The 14,654-nt window shown below is 57.5% G+C and overlaps 1 protein-coding gene across 3 annotated transcripts; it reads right to left on the reverse strand.

The window, feature by feature from the left end:
• Positions 1 to 328: 328 nt before the first annotated feature.
• FURIN (furin, paired basic amino acid cleaving enzyme) lies at positions 329 to 12,738 on the reverse strand. Of its 3 annotated transcripts, none has more exons than XM_063090532.1 (16): positions 12,669 to 12,738; positions 7,882 to 8,221; positions 7,389 to 7,487; positions 7,184 to 7,279; positions 6,660 to 6,788; positions 6,473 to 6,549; positions 6,071 to 6,159; positions 5,387 to 5,559; positions 4,764 to 4,976; positions 4,194 to 4,294; positions 3,968 to 4,071; positions 3,755 to 3,872; positions 3,463 to 3,642; positions 2,926 to 3,050; positions 2,708 to 2,818; positions 329 to 2,490 (listed from the first exon to the last, which is right to left on the reverse strand). In XM_063090532.1, the coding sequence occupies exons 2-16, from the start codon at positions 8,056 to 8,058 to the stop codon at positions 1,898 to 1,900; spliced, it is 2,385 nt and encodes a 794-aa protein (XP_062946602.1). In that variant the 5' UTR covers positions 8,059 to 8,221; positions 12,669 to 12,738; the 3' UTR covers positions 329 to 1,897. The 3 variants fall into 3 exon arrangements, with proteins under 3 accessions (XP_062946602.1, XP_062946603.1, XP_062946601.1); XM_063090533.1 differs by lacking the exon at positions 12,669 to 12,738 and adding an exon at positions 11,875 to 11,980 and having other exon boundaries at positions 3,755 to 3,836; XM_063090531.1 differs by lacking the exon at positions 12,669 to 12,738 and adding an exon at positions 11,875 to 11,980.
• Between the last annotated feature and the right edge of the window lie 1,916 nt (positions 12,739 to 14,654).

The raw sequence follows: 14,654 nt of genomic DNA on the forward strand, positions 1-14,654 counted from the left end.
AGGAAGACACTGAATAACTGGGACACAGACCCAGTTACTCTCCATCCTGTTAGAAACCAGTATTTAGGGAATGGATATGCTCAGCAACTAAGGCCCAAGGGGTCACTTGCCCCATCCTCCTGGGACTTATTTCCAACTGCCATCCCCAGATCCCTGCAGGAGGCCCTAGAGCCCCTTGGAGACTCTGGCCTTCTGACATAGGCCCCACCTACAGGGAGGCAGGGCAGTAGGCCCCCAATCCCTACCCCATCCCCAGACAGGATGGAGTCAGCGGTCCTGGGAAGAACTATAACACCACAGTGGAGACCAGGCCTGGTTTGCATAGTCTGCACGTTTAATCACTTTAAAACCTCTAACATTATCTCGTGTCCATTAAATAGAACCAACAATGCTGGGCTTGTTTAAATTACAAGAAAAAAAAAAAAAAATCACTGTGCACCAACCCAGTATCTTACAAAACCAGCTGGGCTGGCCACAAGGGTGGGGGAGATGGGAGAGGAGGGGTCGTCCCTGGGCAGGTGGCTGGGTACCAGGAACGGCTAGGGGAGAGAAAGAAAAGGGGGTTCCCGGATGGGAGGGGACTGATTGTCCTAATGGGAGGGGTGCAAAAGGCACATCAGAAGAGGGGGTTTGGGGGGCATGACAGGTCAGTGCTTTCTCCACCAGGGCACAGTGTTGGAGGGGCTCGGTGCCACCCCCACCCACCCCTGGCACTTAGAGAGCCAGTGACCCATGAGCCCTTGGCACAAGCCCCATTTCAAACACAGATGTCAGCCTGCCCCTCCCACCGTGACCCCCTTTCCTAGAGCCCACCTGGCTAGCCTGCCACTTTAGGACTCGGGGCTGAGCTCCTTCTTACTCCTCAGCAACATGCTGCAGCCCTTACAGCTCAGGGCCAGGGCAGCCAGGGGAAGAGCAGGGTGGACGGTAGGTATGAGAAGGTGGGTGGTCCAGCTGCTACCCCCGTTACAAATACAAAAAAAAAAAAAAAAAAATCATCTAAAGTGAAATAATCACAAAGTGAAAATATATCCTCAAACAGCCCCTGAGATCCCCACAGGGGAAAGCAGCATTGGGTAGGAGGCGGGAGAGGCCGGCTGGGCCACCGTCCCTCCCCACCACCCACCCAGGGGCTCCAGGACTGTGAGTGCCAACAGCCCAGGAAGCCCCGGGCTCAGAAAACAGGGACTTGGGCCCTGGTGGGAGGGGAGGGGACCAGAACGGAGGGTGGTCAGGACACCAGCATGGGGCTCAGCAAGGCTTCAGCCTTGGCCCGTACCAGCCTCACTCGGCCTGGCAGCCAGCTGTGGTGGAGGCACTGGGGCAGAGGCAGGCAAAGGGACACGGACACGCACACGCACACGTACACCCTGAAGCACCTGCCTTGCCTTGGTCCCTTCCTATGATCACTTCTGCCGAGGCTCATCAGAGATGGGGGACAGAGTTGAGGATGGAAAAGCCCTTGGAGAGGTGGCTGCCTCTTTCGAAGACCTCCTAGGCCAGCCTCCCTGCTGCCTGGATGGGGACCATTATTGCTTTAGAGGGACAGGGAAGGGGCAAGAGCTGCAGCCTGGGTCAGGAATCCTAAAAAGAAAGGGCTGCCTCGCTTCCCTCGGCAGGAACTCCGGCTGGGGCCTGGGCAAGTTACCCTAAAGGTTTCACTCCTTTCTCCACATGGAAGGGGCACTCTGGGTGGGGTGAGGCCCTCCCCTGGCCTCCAGCTGGTCCTGGGGCCCACCTTAGGCAGCCAGGTGGGCCGAAGGTGGGTGGGAAGCAGTCTCTGACCCTCTGGACTCCCAGCTGGGGTCCAAGCCCCGTCCCAAGATAAAAAAATACTTTGGTGAATTAAAAAGTGCCCAAGGAGGGGATCAGCTTGAGGGGGCAGGCAGTGGGCTCGTCAAAGGGCGCTCTGGTCTTTGATAAAGGCGGTCCTCTCGCCCCGGCCCTCATCCTCTTCTGAGTCGGACGGACACTCCTCCTGCCAGGCTTCAGGGGGCAGCCCCTTGTAGGAGATGAGGCCCCGGTCCATGGTGTACACCTTCACCCCCCGGAAGCTGAAGCCCGAGCGCAGCTGCAGGACCAGGAAGACAGTGACGAAGACCAACACAATGAAGGCGCAGCTGAGGCCAGCCACCACCTCAGGCAGGTGCGAGGGCAGCAGCCCTGCCCGTGGCCGCGGCTCCGTCTCCACTTCCAGGGGCGGCCGGGGTTGTGGCTTCTGTGGTGGGGACTCGCGGCTGCTCTGGCTTTGCCGGGAGCATGTCTGCTCCACAGGGTCCAGGGAGGCGTGGCTGGGGCAGCTGAGGCAGTCTGTGGGGGCTGGCCCCTGACATGTGGCACATGAGGCGTGGCAGGGGGTACAGATGCTGGCCTGGATGGTCTCCACGTCATTCTCAGTGTTATAGTGTGTATCAAGGACTTGGGGAGCGAAGCCTGGAGGGCAGCGCTGGACACAGCTCTTCTGGTGCAGGGAGAAGCCTTCCTCACATACTGCCAGTGTGGGAGAGAAGAGGGGTGGATGTCAGCTGAGTACACCATGGTCAAAGTGCCACATGAACCCTCAGGCCCAGGACTATGGCATCACAAGCATAGTCACCACAGTCCCCAGGAGCCCCCAGCCCTATAACTGTGGTCATCCCAAGGGCCCCAGGAGCCCCAGGGTCCCCCAGCCTTAGGCTCCCAAACTCCAACAGCACCCACTACTGACCCACACAAGCCTGGCTGGACGTGAGGGTCTTGCAGCCACTGCTCTCGGGAGGTGTGGGTAGCCCCTCAGAGGCTGTGCCATATAGTACGAGGGTGAACTTGGTCAGCGTCCCTATTCCAGAGTGGGTGAGGAGGTAAGAGTCAGAGGGCACTGGCACCATGCCGGGCATCCTACGTCCTGCCAGCTCTCCTCCTCACCCTCCCACGCGCCCCCAATACCATAGTTGTTGGCTTCGCTGGTGTTTTCAATCTCCAGGACCCACTCGCCAGAGGGGTCCTCATCCCAGGAATGGGTTGTCATGAAAGCCCAGTCATTAAATCCATCTGCAGAATAGTCGTGAGGCCTGGGGGAGGGGTTGCACATAGCCATCTGAGATCTTGGGGGACTCCAGGCCAGGAGACACCTAACCCAAACACATGGACCATGCACCCTTCCCCCCATGCAGCACCAACCCTGCTGGGCTGAAAATACCTATTAGCTCAGCTGCTTGCCAGGAGGCCAGGTGCTCTCAAACAAGGGATTCTAAAAAGGTGCAAGGGCACTGCACAAGAGGCAGCACCTAATGGCATCAAAAGGGTAGAAGCCAGGGATGTCTGCAGTATGGGCCAGTCCAACAGGACAAAGCTGTCCCTCTCAAAATGCCCACAGTGCCCCGTTGGTAGTGTTTGATGACAGTGAGGGGTGTCTGAGTGAGTGAGGGAATGCACATGGGCTGTGAGGGAGGGGAGGAACTGGGCAGAGGAGAGAGCAAGCACCTGGCAGCCAGCAGGGTGGAGCGGGTGCCCATGGGGCTGACTAGGTGGATGGCCAGGTCACCACGGCGATTGTAGGACAGGGTGAGCCGTGCCTGAGCATGCTCCAGATGGGTGATGTGGTTGGGCTCGCCCAGGCACGCGGTCACAGTCTTCCGCACCTCTAGCCGTTTCCCAATGTCCCTGTGCAGAGAGCACCACGATGGTCTGTCAACCTGGCCCAGAGAGACCAGCAGGCACCCCCTGCAACTCTCAGGCCCCACCTGGCCCCTCCCAGCCCAGGTTCAGCTCTCACTTGGGCTCAGTGAGGATGTCGATGATGCACTTCCTCTGGGGGGCCACTGTTGTCCAGTTCTGGGCCAAGGCCACCATGGCACCTGCATCCAACAGCCCATAGCCATATGAGTGGCTCACTGTGGGGGCAGGGAAGGTGGAGTCAGCTGGGAGGCACAGAGTCTCCCCTCCAACCTACCCCTAAGCCCAGCCCACTGGACTACCCTGCTCTCACCTTTCCGGCCCACACCATTGGTCGCCCAATCGTTAGCATTGAGGTGGGCTGGCTTTGAGGTCTGTACCACCAGGTGCTGCATGTCCCGCCAGGTGAGGTTCTTACTGCAAAGAAGGAAGGGAGAGGGCAGGGCTCAATCTTTTTGGAAAGAAGCTGGAGATTAAGGGCTGCCCTACAGAGAGTGCTGGTGGAAACAGGGTTGGCCCTCAGTCCCCCACCCACTTACTTGGCCTCCAGGGTGAGAGCGATGATGCCGGCTGCCAAAGGGGCAGAGGCTGAGGTGCCCGTGTGAGACTCTGTGCATTTCTGCCGCAAGTCAGTGGTCACCTACCAGGAGGACAATTGTGTTGGGGCCTGTGATAGTGGAGGGGGCTAGAGGGGGCCAGAGGGGCCACCTGCCTGCCCGCCTTCTGCCTACAGGCCCTGGGCACCACAGATGGTATGATGAACTAGCGCCAAGACACCTCAGTCCCAGCTGCTGCTACCTTGCTGTGGACAGGCCAATGCCTGGTCCCTTCTGATCCCTCAGTCTCCCAAGGAATAAGGGGGTCCAACTAGAAGCTGGAGATCATTACTAGCAATGAATGTTTTGGGGGACAGTCAGTGCTTCACATGGGCTTCCCAGAGGGCTCCATGGCCCCTGAGTTTTAGCAAGCCCCCAAGATCACATTCCATGATGCCAGAGCCACTCTCAGCCAGCCATGTGGGGATGAGAGGGAGATGGGCCCCAAAGGGGGCCCTGGGCAGAGCCAGCAAGCAGCCCCATTTCCCCAGCCCTAACTAGGGCAAGACTCACAATCTGCTTCTCGTTCTGGTTGCCACTGCTGTAGGTCGTGGCCAGTGTGGATGAGCAGGCCTCGCTGTACCAGGGCACATTGCCCAACTGCGTGGCGCTGCTGATGGACAGCGTATAGATGCTGTTGGTGTAGCCGTCGCAGTTGCAGCTGTCATGTTCCCGGCCCCCGTTCCCTGAGGCCCAGACAAATATGGAACCCAGCCCCCCTCGGCCCTGTGGACAGAGTGGGCTGGGGTCACTCAGGATCAGGCCTTGGGAGGCCTGCCAAGAAGATGCTGCTGGAGACTGGGAAGGCAGGAGCTTAATTCTCTGGGACCCCTGTCCACTTCCCAGGTCCACTGTGAGATCCCTAGTGGATCAGGTATGTATGCAAATATTTCTACATACCAAAAAATAGACTGGGACCACCACCAAAATGCTCAGTGGTGATTTCCAAGGGGTAGGATTATAGGTGATTTTTATTTACTCTTCTTCTGTCCCTTAATGTTTTAATAAGCATGCTTTGTGTAAAATCAAAATTAGATGCAAGAATAAATAAAACAGAAGAGCACAAGGAAGGGAGCTATGGAAAAGTCAGTACCCAGCTTATCCCCAGAGGCTGGGCCCAGAACCCCCCGCCTCACCTGGCTGACGCCCCGGAAGAAAGCCTCTTCAGCAAGGCGGGCTGGCCCGTCCACTGTCTTGCCATCGTCCTCGGGGCCCCAGCTGGCACTGTAGATGTGGATGTGGTTGGGATTCAGGCCCAGCGAGCGTGCTTCCACCGCATCTGTCACCTCACCATCCAGCATGCGCACTCCTGGCCACAGAGGAGGGTGGGAAGAGGGATGTGCATGGGTCCAGCTGCCAAGGGCACCCCTGGGACCACACCCACCCCTGCACCTCATGGATGGGTAGGGTAGGAGAGGGGCTGGTGCTGGGAACCCTGAGCCCCTAACTATCTGTCTGCCTCTGTCTTTCAAAGTCAAGATACAGAGAAGACAAAAGAGGACACTTCCTGCCCCCAGACACACATTCTAGACTAGAGTCTCTGCTTCTCAGAGGAGCTTGGTAATCTAGGTCTGCCATGTAAAGGCTCAGGATGGGTTATGAAGATTTGTGGAGACTCCTGCTAAGAAACACCTACCCCATCAGGCCACCAGCCCTGGGGGTCCAGCTCTTTGAGTTGCTAAGAAACTTCTGGAATATCCATGTGGTCAAAAGGATCCACAGTGGGAAAGTGGCAGGCATTGGCCAGATGTGAAGCGGGCAGAGAAAAAGCCCACCCGAAGGGCCCTCCCAAAGACAGCGTGGCCAAGGCCCACACCCACCTCCAATGCGGGCATTGTAGGCCACGCCTACACCACAGACACCATTGTTGGCCACCGCAGCCACTTCACCCGCACACCGTGTGCCATGCCTGCCAGAGCCAAAAGCAGAGCATTAGTGGGGTGGACAGAGCTTTGCAAATGCAGCCTGAGCTGCAGAGAGGATCAGCCCCTCTATCCATGACCACTGTCCCATGGCTGCACACAGTTCCTTCCCCTGGACATGTTCCACTGGGCCTATGGCTATCTCCACTCTGGCCAAACCCTCTGAGCCCAGCTGGACCAGGACTGTGGACACAGACTTCAGCCTCTTGGTTGGGGGCATGTCTCGCCCACACTCAGCCCTGTCTCCTTGGTGGAAGAGAGGAGAAGGGAGACAGAGGCTAGGGGCCTGCTGTTTCTCACCTGTTGTCATTCATCTGCGTGTACCGAGGTTGGGGGTCAGGGTCCTGGTCATTGACATCAAAACTGGCCCCAGGATCCTGGGAAGGACATGGCCGTGGTCAGCAACAGCCTGGCTACACTGGCAGAACAGGTTGGCCCCTAGACACCCCTCACCGGGGATCACTGCCTCCCTCCCCCACCTCCTCACATAATTGCCTGCCAAGTCTGGGTGGTTCTTCTCAATGCCATCATCCAGAATGGAGACCACAATGCCGTGCCCTGTGTAGCCCTGGGCCCAGGCCTCCTTCACATTCAGGTCCCGCTGCGCGATGCCAGACTGCGGAGACACACACCACCATCACTTACAAGATAAGGTTGGTTGTGTGAGGTGTGAGGTTAGAGGTACCTTGAAGAACTCTCTCACTGCCCCAAAAGCTCCTTCTCTGCCCATCCCTGCCTCTGAAATGCCTCTATTGGTTGTCTGGGCTCCATGGAAATGTAAAGAACTCTGGGAGGGCAACCCCCAGGCTCAGTGGGATGGGCGAGTGAAAGAATGCCCACCAGAAGGAAAGAAAAAGCATAAGAGGAGGCCTCAAAGTCAGCCTCATCCATCCCCAGGACCTCACAGGAGATAGCTGGTTCAGATCCTGGAACCAGCCAGTTGCCAAAAAACAAAAACAGTGAATGGTCGGGTGCAGCTGGGGAGGAGGATCTAAGCCTCAAAGAGCATACCAGGTACCATTGCTGGGGAAACTTGGGATCTGTGGGCTCCTGGTACAGGTCCCGTTTGGTCCGTTGCTTTGCCACCTGCTGCTCCAGCCACTGTACCTGTGAGGAAATGAGAGAAAAGTGGTGTGGGTGGAGCAGGGGGAGGAAGCACGAGGGGCTCTGAGAACAGGAAAGGGAGGGTAGTGGGAGGGGCTAGGGCCACGCTCACTTGAGGCTCTCTCTGCAGCCGTCTGTGCCGAGGGCGGTGAGGCGACAGGGACCGCTTTGTCACTGCTCGATGCCAGAAGTGGTAATAGTCGCCGAAGATCTGCAATAGAGCAGGAAGACTGAGAGCTGGGCTCTCCATCTGTCAGTCCCCAGGGAGGAGGGGGATGGGGGTAGACAACGGCTACTAGGGAAGTCTCACAACAGCAGGGCTGGGGGGCATTTGCTCCCTGCCCAGGACTCAGAAAGAACATGCAGGGGACGGAGAGGGACTCACCCTCACTGGGATAAACTGGTCTTCTGAGCGACCTATGCTAAAAGTCCACAGGCAGTACATGCCTCTGCTCCCACCCAGAATGTGCCTGTTACTACCTACATGCCCCTGAGAAGACAAGCCCAACAGTTCTGGCTCCCCGATGCCAGAATCCCTACCCTCTCTGGCCCCACCCCTAGCAATGTCCTGTGCCTAGGCCAGCAGGCTGGCTAAGAACACCTACCTGGCCTAGGTTGAGGAACCCATGCTTTCGTGCCACACTATCAGCCACTGCCAGGCCTCCGGGGATGTGCACAGCCCATGTGTTGGTGAAGACCTTCTGGTCACGGGCATCAGCTGTCAGCAGGACCAAGGCTCCTGCTGCTGCTACCACCCATAGCAACCAGGGCCTCAGCTCCATGGGGGGGGCAGGTGGCTGGGACCCTGGAGCTTCCGTCTCCTTGGCCTGGTCACAGGACCTTGGCTCCCACGTGCCTCCTCACTGCCTGTGGCCCGGAGCTGACTGGCGGGGGCATGGGGCCGAGACAGCCAGGGCTGGGGGAAGAGGATGAAGGCTGCCAGCTCTGAGAGGAACAAGGGGGAGGAGAGGGGAGAGTCAGTCCCCCCCAACCCAGGCACTCAAGCCACCCTTCCCACCCCACGGCTCAATCTGGGCCTGAAAGGGGCTCTGGTGGAGAAGGATAAAAGACGAGTCCTCCCTAGAAGAAACTCAGCCCCCCAGAGTCAGCCAGATAGATGGACAGATGGACCCCCACACACGCATCCCCCTCTCAAGCCCATCCCCACACAAGAATATGAGAAGTTCAACACAAGAAGTAGGATAGAGAATATCCAGGCTTTAGTCACTCAAACAGAAAAAACAAATGAATAAATGCCATAATCTAAGTTAAAAAGATGCATTATAAAGCAGCACGAACACGATCCCATTTTGTTTTGTAAAAACTATTTATACGTGTGTATTTATATATAACCCGAAACAAAATCTGGAAGGACACACACTAAAATGTTAACAATGGTTCTCTCAAGATGGTGAAAACTACAAGTACTTGTTACTTTCTTCTTTATATCATTGTATATTCTCAAAATTTACAAATACCTAGGTATATTATAAAGGCATAAAATGTTGGCTTTTTAGTTTTTTAAATGAACAGCATCTACATAACTCACTAGAGTTTTTTGGTTCATCAGAGCAGATTCAGCCATAGGAAGTTATCTGCAGAGATGCAGAGACCCCGAGCCCCTGGGAGGAAGAGTGGGTGAGCCTAGGTTGGATGGGGCTTTGAGGTCCATGCTCTAAACCCGGGGGATCTCAGAGGCTTCACCTCCCTCTATGGCTGAGATGGCAGCCATCGGCAAAGTCAGGGGCCCAGGCTTTTTCTACTGTTTCCTGGGGAACGCCAGGGCTGCCCAGCCCTGCCCTGCCTGGGCCTGGAGGCCCCCAGCCACCCCCTTGCTCACTCCACGCCCACCAGCCTTGCGTAATCCGAGCCCAGGCAGCCAGGGCAAACACTGGCTGCTGAGCCAGGAGCGCCAAGGTGAGGCTGAATCAATAGTCCGCGTGTTGTTTTTCCTCCTTCAGCAAACAGACAGCGGGACCTCTCTGTCTGGGGCCACATAACTGTCCCCACAAAGGGCCCCTGACTAGCCAGAAGCCAAGCCCCTGGGATGAGGAGAAGCTGGGGGAGGTCCCAGTGAGGCTGCTGTGGGTATCCCATCTCATTGCCAAGCTTCTTGAGCAGCACCCACAGGGCCCCAGATGCCCCAACAACTCTCATAGCTCAGCCCCAAAGGAGGCCTCTCTTTGCTGAACGGCAAAATGAAGGTACCCAGCTCACACAGGTCCTGGGGAACTGGGCAGGCAGGCTTGCCACTGGGAACCCTTTACTTCTCCAGGGGCTGCCCTCAGCTACACTGGACTCCCTTGCTGCAGCAGTCTCACCCTGCAGGCTGGGGGACTCCACACACAAGTCCTGGAGTATTTTCAGTTTAGACCAAAATAACCTAACAGCTGATGGCAAGAGACATGCACAACGCAGCTCCTCTCCTCCACACCCCTGATAGGCAGAGTCTACAGGGCTCTACGGCAGGTCTGGGAACCCCAGCCCCATGATGTCCGGGGTGGCTGGTTCCAGAAGAAAATTGAAGCAATGGCTGAGCAGCTAGACACCCAGCTCTAGGGGATGAAGGGACCCAGAGTCCCTCATTTAATGGAGGACGTGGAGCCCTGGGGACATTACCATACAGGAAAAGGGCCTCTTCTCCCATTCTTGCCACTACAACCAACAGATGCCTCTTGGGTCCAGATGTCATGCAAAGCCCCCTAACCACAGTGCTGTGAGCCCTGCTTGAGCCCCAAATCAAGGCTGAGTTCATCTGGGTCTACCCCAGGTTCCGGCACCCTGTGGATGGAGCCGCAGCTGCTTGGCGTTAAAAGTGATTAACCAACTATTTAATTACCTTGCAGCACCGGGAAAGAAAGCAGGCTTCAGACACAGCCCAACAATTCCCCAAGAAAGAGGGCCTGCCTCCTTCTGCCCAGTGTCCCCAGTCATGGTGACTAGTAGATATGGGTTCTAGATCCCTGAAACCCCACAAACAGCTCTGCCTCAGCATTCAGGAGGAGGAAAGATACCCCCAAAAGAGTAAGAGCTGAGAACAATGAATGAATGGGATCCTCCCCACCCCCATCCCAGACTCTGACTCACCCTCTGAAGTCCCAGTTTGTCTCAAATCCGGAGGCTTGCTGTATTTCTAGCCTCTTGTGATCGGTCTCACATGGGACTCAGCTCCAGGCTGTAGCCATAGCGAGCTGTGAGTGCTCTTCCTGGCTGTGTTCTTGGGCAAAGCCCTTTTGTCCAGCCCCAGAATATGTCAACACAGACAGCCACTCCGGGGTACCCAAGCTGCACCTACCTATCCCCAGGTCCAGCTGTTGTTTCCTAGGCCCTGGGGGTCTGGCTTGGACACCGTCACAGAGCAAGCCACTGGAGGGCCACTCCGAAACCCAATCGGGTTTCTCTTTCCAGCAAAGAGACACCAAGCCAGGTCCTGTTACAGGCACTGGGAGGCTCCTAGGAAATTCTTAGTTCCAGTCCCCGCTCTATTATTTGCTGCGTGATCTTGAACAAGTCACTCCCCCGCCCCCTTGTTTCCTTGGTGGTTTAAAAACTGCTAGAACAGCGGTTTACAAACTTTTTTTAAAAAGCCACAGAATCCCTTTTTAAAAAAATCAAATCTCACGTGGAAGCCCAACATAGGAAATAGTAAAACTTGGGTTGCAGTGGTTGACATGAGGCCAGGTTCAGCTACTCTCCTATGCCGTGTCCACACCTAGCCAGCAGCCGCCCAGCCCTCATAGGCCACATCACCTGGGTTCCCTTCGCACTTCCCAGAACAGAGAGAATCCCAACATTCACCAGATGAGGGTCTGCACCCCCAGGGGCAAGAGGTTGGAGGATGGTAGGAAAACAGGTACTGACCAGACAAGTGACTGCCGTCAGACCTGTCTGACAAGCAAGCACGTCCCTCGGTCCAGCCACCCCACGGGGGCAAATGGGCCTCTCCCAGGCCTTGGCAGGAGGCAGGCAGCTGCGGAACCTACCTGAGCCGGCCTGCCAGCGCCTGCGAATCCCCCACCTGAGTCTTCCCGCCGCACAGGTGTGCGGACGGAGGCGAGGCCCCGGCCGTGAATAATCCCATTCGCCTCGCGAACAGCCGCTCCTCCCCTCCCCCGGCGGGGCGCAGGCCCTCCTCGGCCGCGGAGTGGGCGAGCCAGCGGTGGCCCCCGAGAACGACGGGGAGGCGGGAGCGCCCGGCGCCTCCGGAATTCTCTCCCCATCCCTCCCCCAGCAGGGGCCCCGCGGGCGTTTCCTGAGGTCAGAGGGCTCGCCCTGGCCCCAAGCGGAAAAGTACCGACAGGGGCCGGAGCCGGGGGCCGAGACGGGCCCCGCGCACTCAGGTGGGCTGCAGGGCGCCCTTCCTGCTCCCCGCGGCACCACCCTAGGGACCGGCCCCGGAGCCAGTTCCCAAAGCCGAGCAGGCAGCCGGGCCCTCCGAGACCCGGTTCAGGGCTGCCCCGGCGCCAGCGTCCCTGATTCTCCCCGCCTGGGGCACCCGGGCCGCGGAGCCCGCTCCTCCGGCAGAGCGGCCCGGCCGGACCAGCTCCCCCCGGGCCCGGCGCACTGCCTCCCCCGGGCCCCGTGCCCTCGCTGCTTACCCTGGGGAGCCCGGGCGCGGAAACTTTTCCAGGCGAGCGCCGCGGCGGCTCGGGCGCCCCTCGGCCGAGCGCAGAGCCCGGCGGCGGGGGCCTGGGCTCGGCGCGGTCCCCGCGCCCAGCAGCCGCGTCACGGCGCGGAGGCGGGGAGGCGCGGCGGCGCGGCCTCGGCCGGGCCAGCGACCAGGGCAGGGCTCGGCCTCGGCTCCGGCTCCGGCGCGGGCGGGGGCAGCGGCCGGGCCGCGGCGGCGCGGCTTGTTTACTCGGGCCGCTGTCAGCGGCGGCGGCGGCGGCGGCGGCAACCCGGGCTCCTCCTCCTCCGCCGCCGCGCCCCTCCCCTTCGCGGCGCCACCTCCGCGCTCCCCGGGCCGCCGCCGCCGCCGGCCCCGGCCCGCCGCGCTGTCCATGCCGCCGGGCCGCCGGGCCCGCGTTCGGAGAGCGAGCGCCGTGCGCCCCAGCGCGCCGGGCCCTGAGCGGCGGCCCTGCGGCCTTCTCAGGCGCCCGCTACCTCCAGCTCCCGGTAGGAGCAGGTAGGAAGTGGGGCCGGTGATCCCAAAACCGTTGCGGCCACCCGGCACGTCCCCGGACCCCGCTGACCGCGCCCACGCCCCCGGGCTCGGCTCTGAGCGCCGCGAGCTCCCTGAGCAGACGTCCGCGGAGACCCGAACTCGGAATCCTTGAGATGGGACGGGAAAGGTTCGGGGAGTCACTCCGGGGCTAACTCTCCTCCCCTCACTTCTCCACTCCGGAGCCGGGAGTTTGGGCATGACCGGCTTACAGGCTCTGGGATGGCCCACCTGGGTACTCCACTCTGAGGTCGACTTCACAGCGGCAGGGCAAACCGCCTCGTGGCCTGCGTTAGACGAGTCACGGTTTTATTTGCATCTGTGTGTATAAGACAGGTGAGGTGGCCCACTTCCTTTTAATTTTTTTAACTTTTTTTTTTTTACACCAACCACGTGCCAGGCACCAGGCCAGTCACTTTACATTATCAACTTCTTATGTACATTATTTAATCCACATAATCCTTTCAAACTGACGTTTTAAATCCCATTTTACAGATAAGGCAACTGAGGCGCACAAAAGTTTAATTTGCCCAAAGTCCCACGACCAACAGGCCTCGGAGCATGGCAGAGACCAGGGACTTGGGCAGAGTCTGAATCCAAGGTACTTGCAATCTACCAACCTAGTCTCTCCCTCCCTGGGTCCCTGCCCTAGAAAACGTCTGTGCTACTTGGCTGAGGCCGACACTGCTTGAGATGAGAAAGAAAAGGGGGAAAGTGTGGCCAAGAGCTTCCCAGGCAGGGTTATTCCAAGGTCGTGGAACAGCTTCTGCCCATCCCTTCCCACTCCCTGTGAGATAACCTGGCAGCCCAGCGTTATCCTGTGACAAAGAGCCTGTAAGCTTCCTTAACGCAGGTTCCCTGATAATGATAAAAAAGAATAGTAAGCACCATTTTAAGCTCTTTCCATGTGTTAACTCATTTCATCCTCACCACAAATCCCATGAGGTGGGCACAGCACATTTTCGTTTAGGTGCCTTTTAGGAGAGTACTTCAAAGAGTTCATGGAAATATTCATATTATCTTTTCATTCTATTATTCCACGAACTTTTTGAAGTTCCTTTGTGTGTGTCACTGTCTACATTTTACTTAGGAAACTGAGGTCCAGAGAGGTTAAATAATATTCCTAAAGAAACTCATGTGAAAAGTCAACCCGCAAATTGGGTTCAAATCGCTGTACGACGGCCAGCCTGTGGCTCACTTCGGGAGAGTGCGGTGCTGATAACACCAAGGCCGTAGGGATGGCCGGCTGGCTCACTGGCTGAGCGTGGTGCTGACAACACCAAGACAAGGGTTAAGATCGCCTTACTGGTCATCTTTAAAAAAACAAAAAAACCCAAAAAAATGCAAAATCCCTGTACCACCATTTTGTTGTTGCCACCTCCGACAAGTTACTTAATTTCTCAGAGCCTTGATTTACCTCTCTGTAAAATGGAAATAAATATTCAGTTAATGGGCACCCTTACAAATGCTGCAAAAACTAAAAATGAGGAAGAATATGGGGCCCTCGAAGTTGAGCTGGGAGATGAATCCAGCTGACTCCCTCCCAGAATGGGGACTTCCCCCCACAAGGATCTAAGACTTGAGGGGCCACTCTGGGGTAGCCCCCACTGGCGCCAGCCACAGTTGGGAGAACAATACTCCTGCAGTCAGACTGAGGCAGGAAGTGAGTCATGGTTCTTCCTCAGGCTGTGAGCAAGAGAACCCTATTGAGGGGAAATAGGGACAACCCATTGAGGGGAAATAGGGACAGGGTTCGCCCCTCCTAGCTCCAGAGTACCCCAGTGCCCTTCCCACTCGTCCTCTTGCCTAGAAGAACAGTCAACCCAGGAAGAAAGCAATACTGGCTGCTTCAGGTGCCCCACCCATCTGGGAGGCTGGCCCCAGGGGAGCTACAGTGGGTCTTTGGAAGGGGAGGAGTTAGCCTAGGCTCGGATGGCTGCCTCCCAGGCAGAGACAGTGGAATTTCCCAATTTCTCCTGGCCAGCTTGTCCCTCCAATCCTGCCTTTGGCATAAGGCAGAATTCTTTGGACTGTGCTGCTCAGAGGTGCGTCACTGAGAGGGAGGAATGAGGAGGGGATTGAGCAGGTGAGCACCCGTCCTAGCTTCACCCAGACAATCTCCACTTCTGTCCCTCTCATAGTTTGGGGTTTCATATAAGATTGTATTTTATGGGCTGGCCAGTTAGCTGAGTTAGGTAGAATGCAGCTTTACAACAC

This window comes from Cynocephalus volans, chromosome 3 (genome assembly GCF_027409185.1).
Source record: "Cynocephalus volans isolate mCynVol1 chromosome 3, mCynVol1.pri, whole genome shotgun sequence".
NCBI lineage: Eukaryota > Metazoa > Chordata > Mammalia > Dermoptera > Cynocephalidae > Cynocephalus > Cynocephalus volans.

Bases quoted from the DNA above. Each gene is read 5' to 3' on its own strand.
- FURIN (XM_063090532.1), bottom strand. From the start codon at position 8,058: ATGGAGCTGAGGCCCTGGTTGCTATGGGTGGTAGCAGCAGCAGGAGCC. The intron at 3,643-3,754 runs GTGAGAGCTGAA...CTCTCTGCACAG, and splicing joins GACATCCTCACTGAGCCCAA to GGACATTGGGAAACGGCTAG. The intron at 3,051-3,462 runs GTGCTTGCTCTC...CCCCTCCCCCAG, and splicing joins TCCACCCTGCTGGCTGCCAG to GCCTCACGACTATTCTGCAG.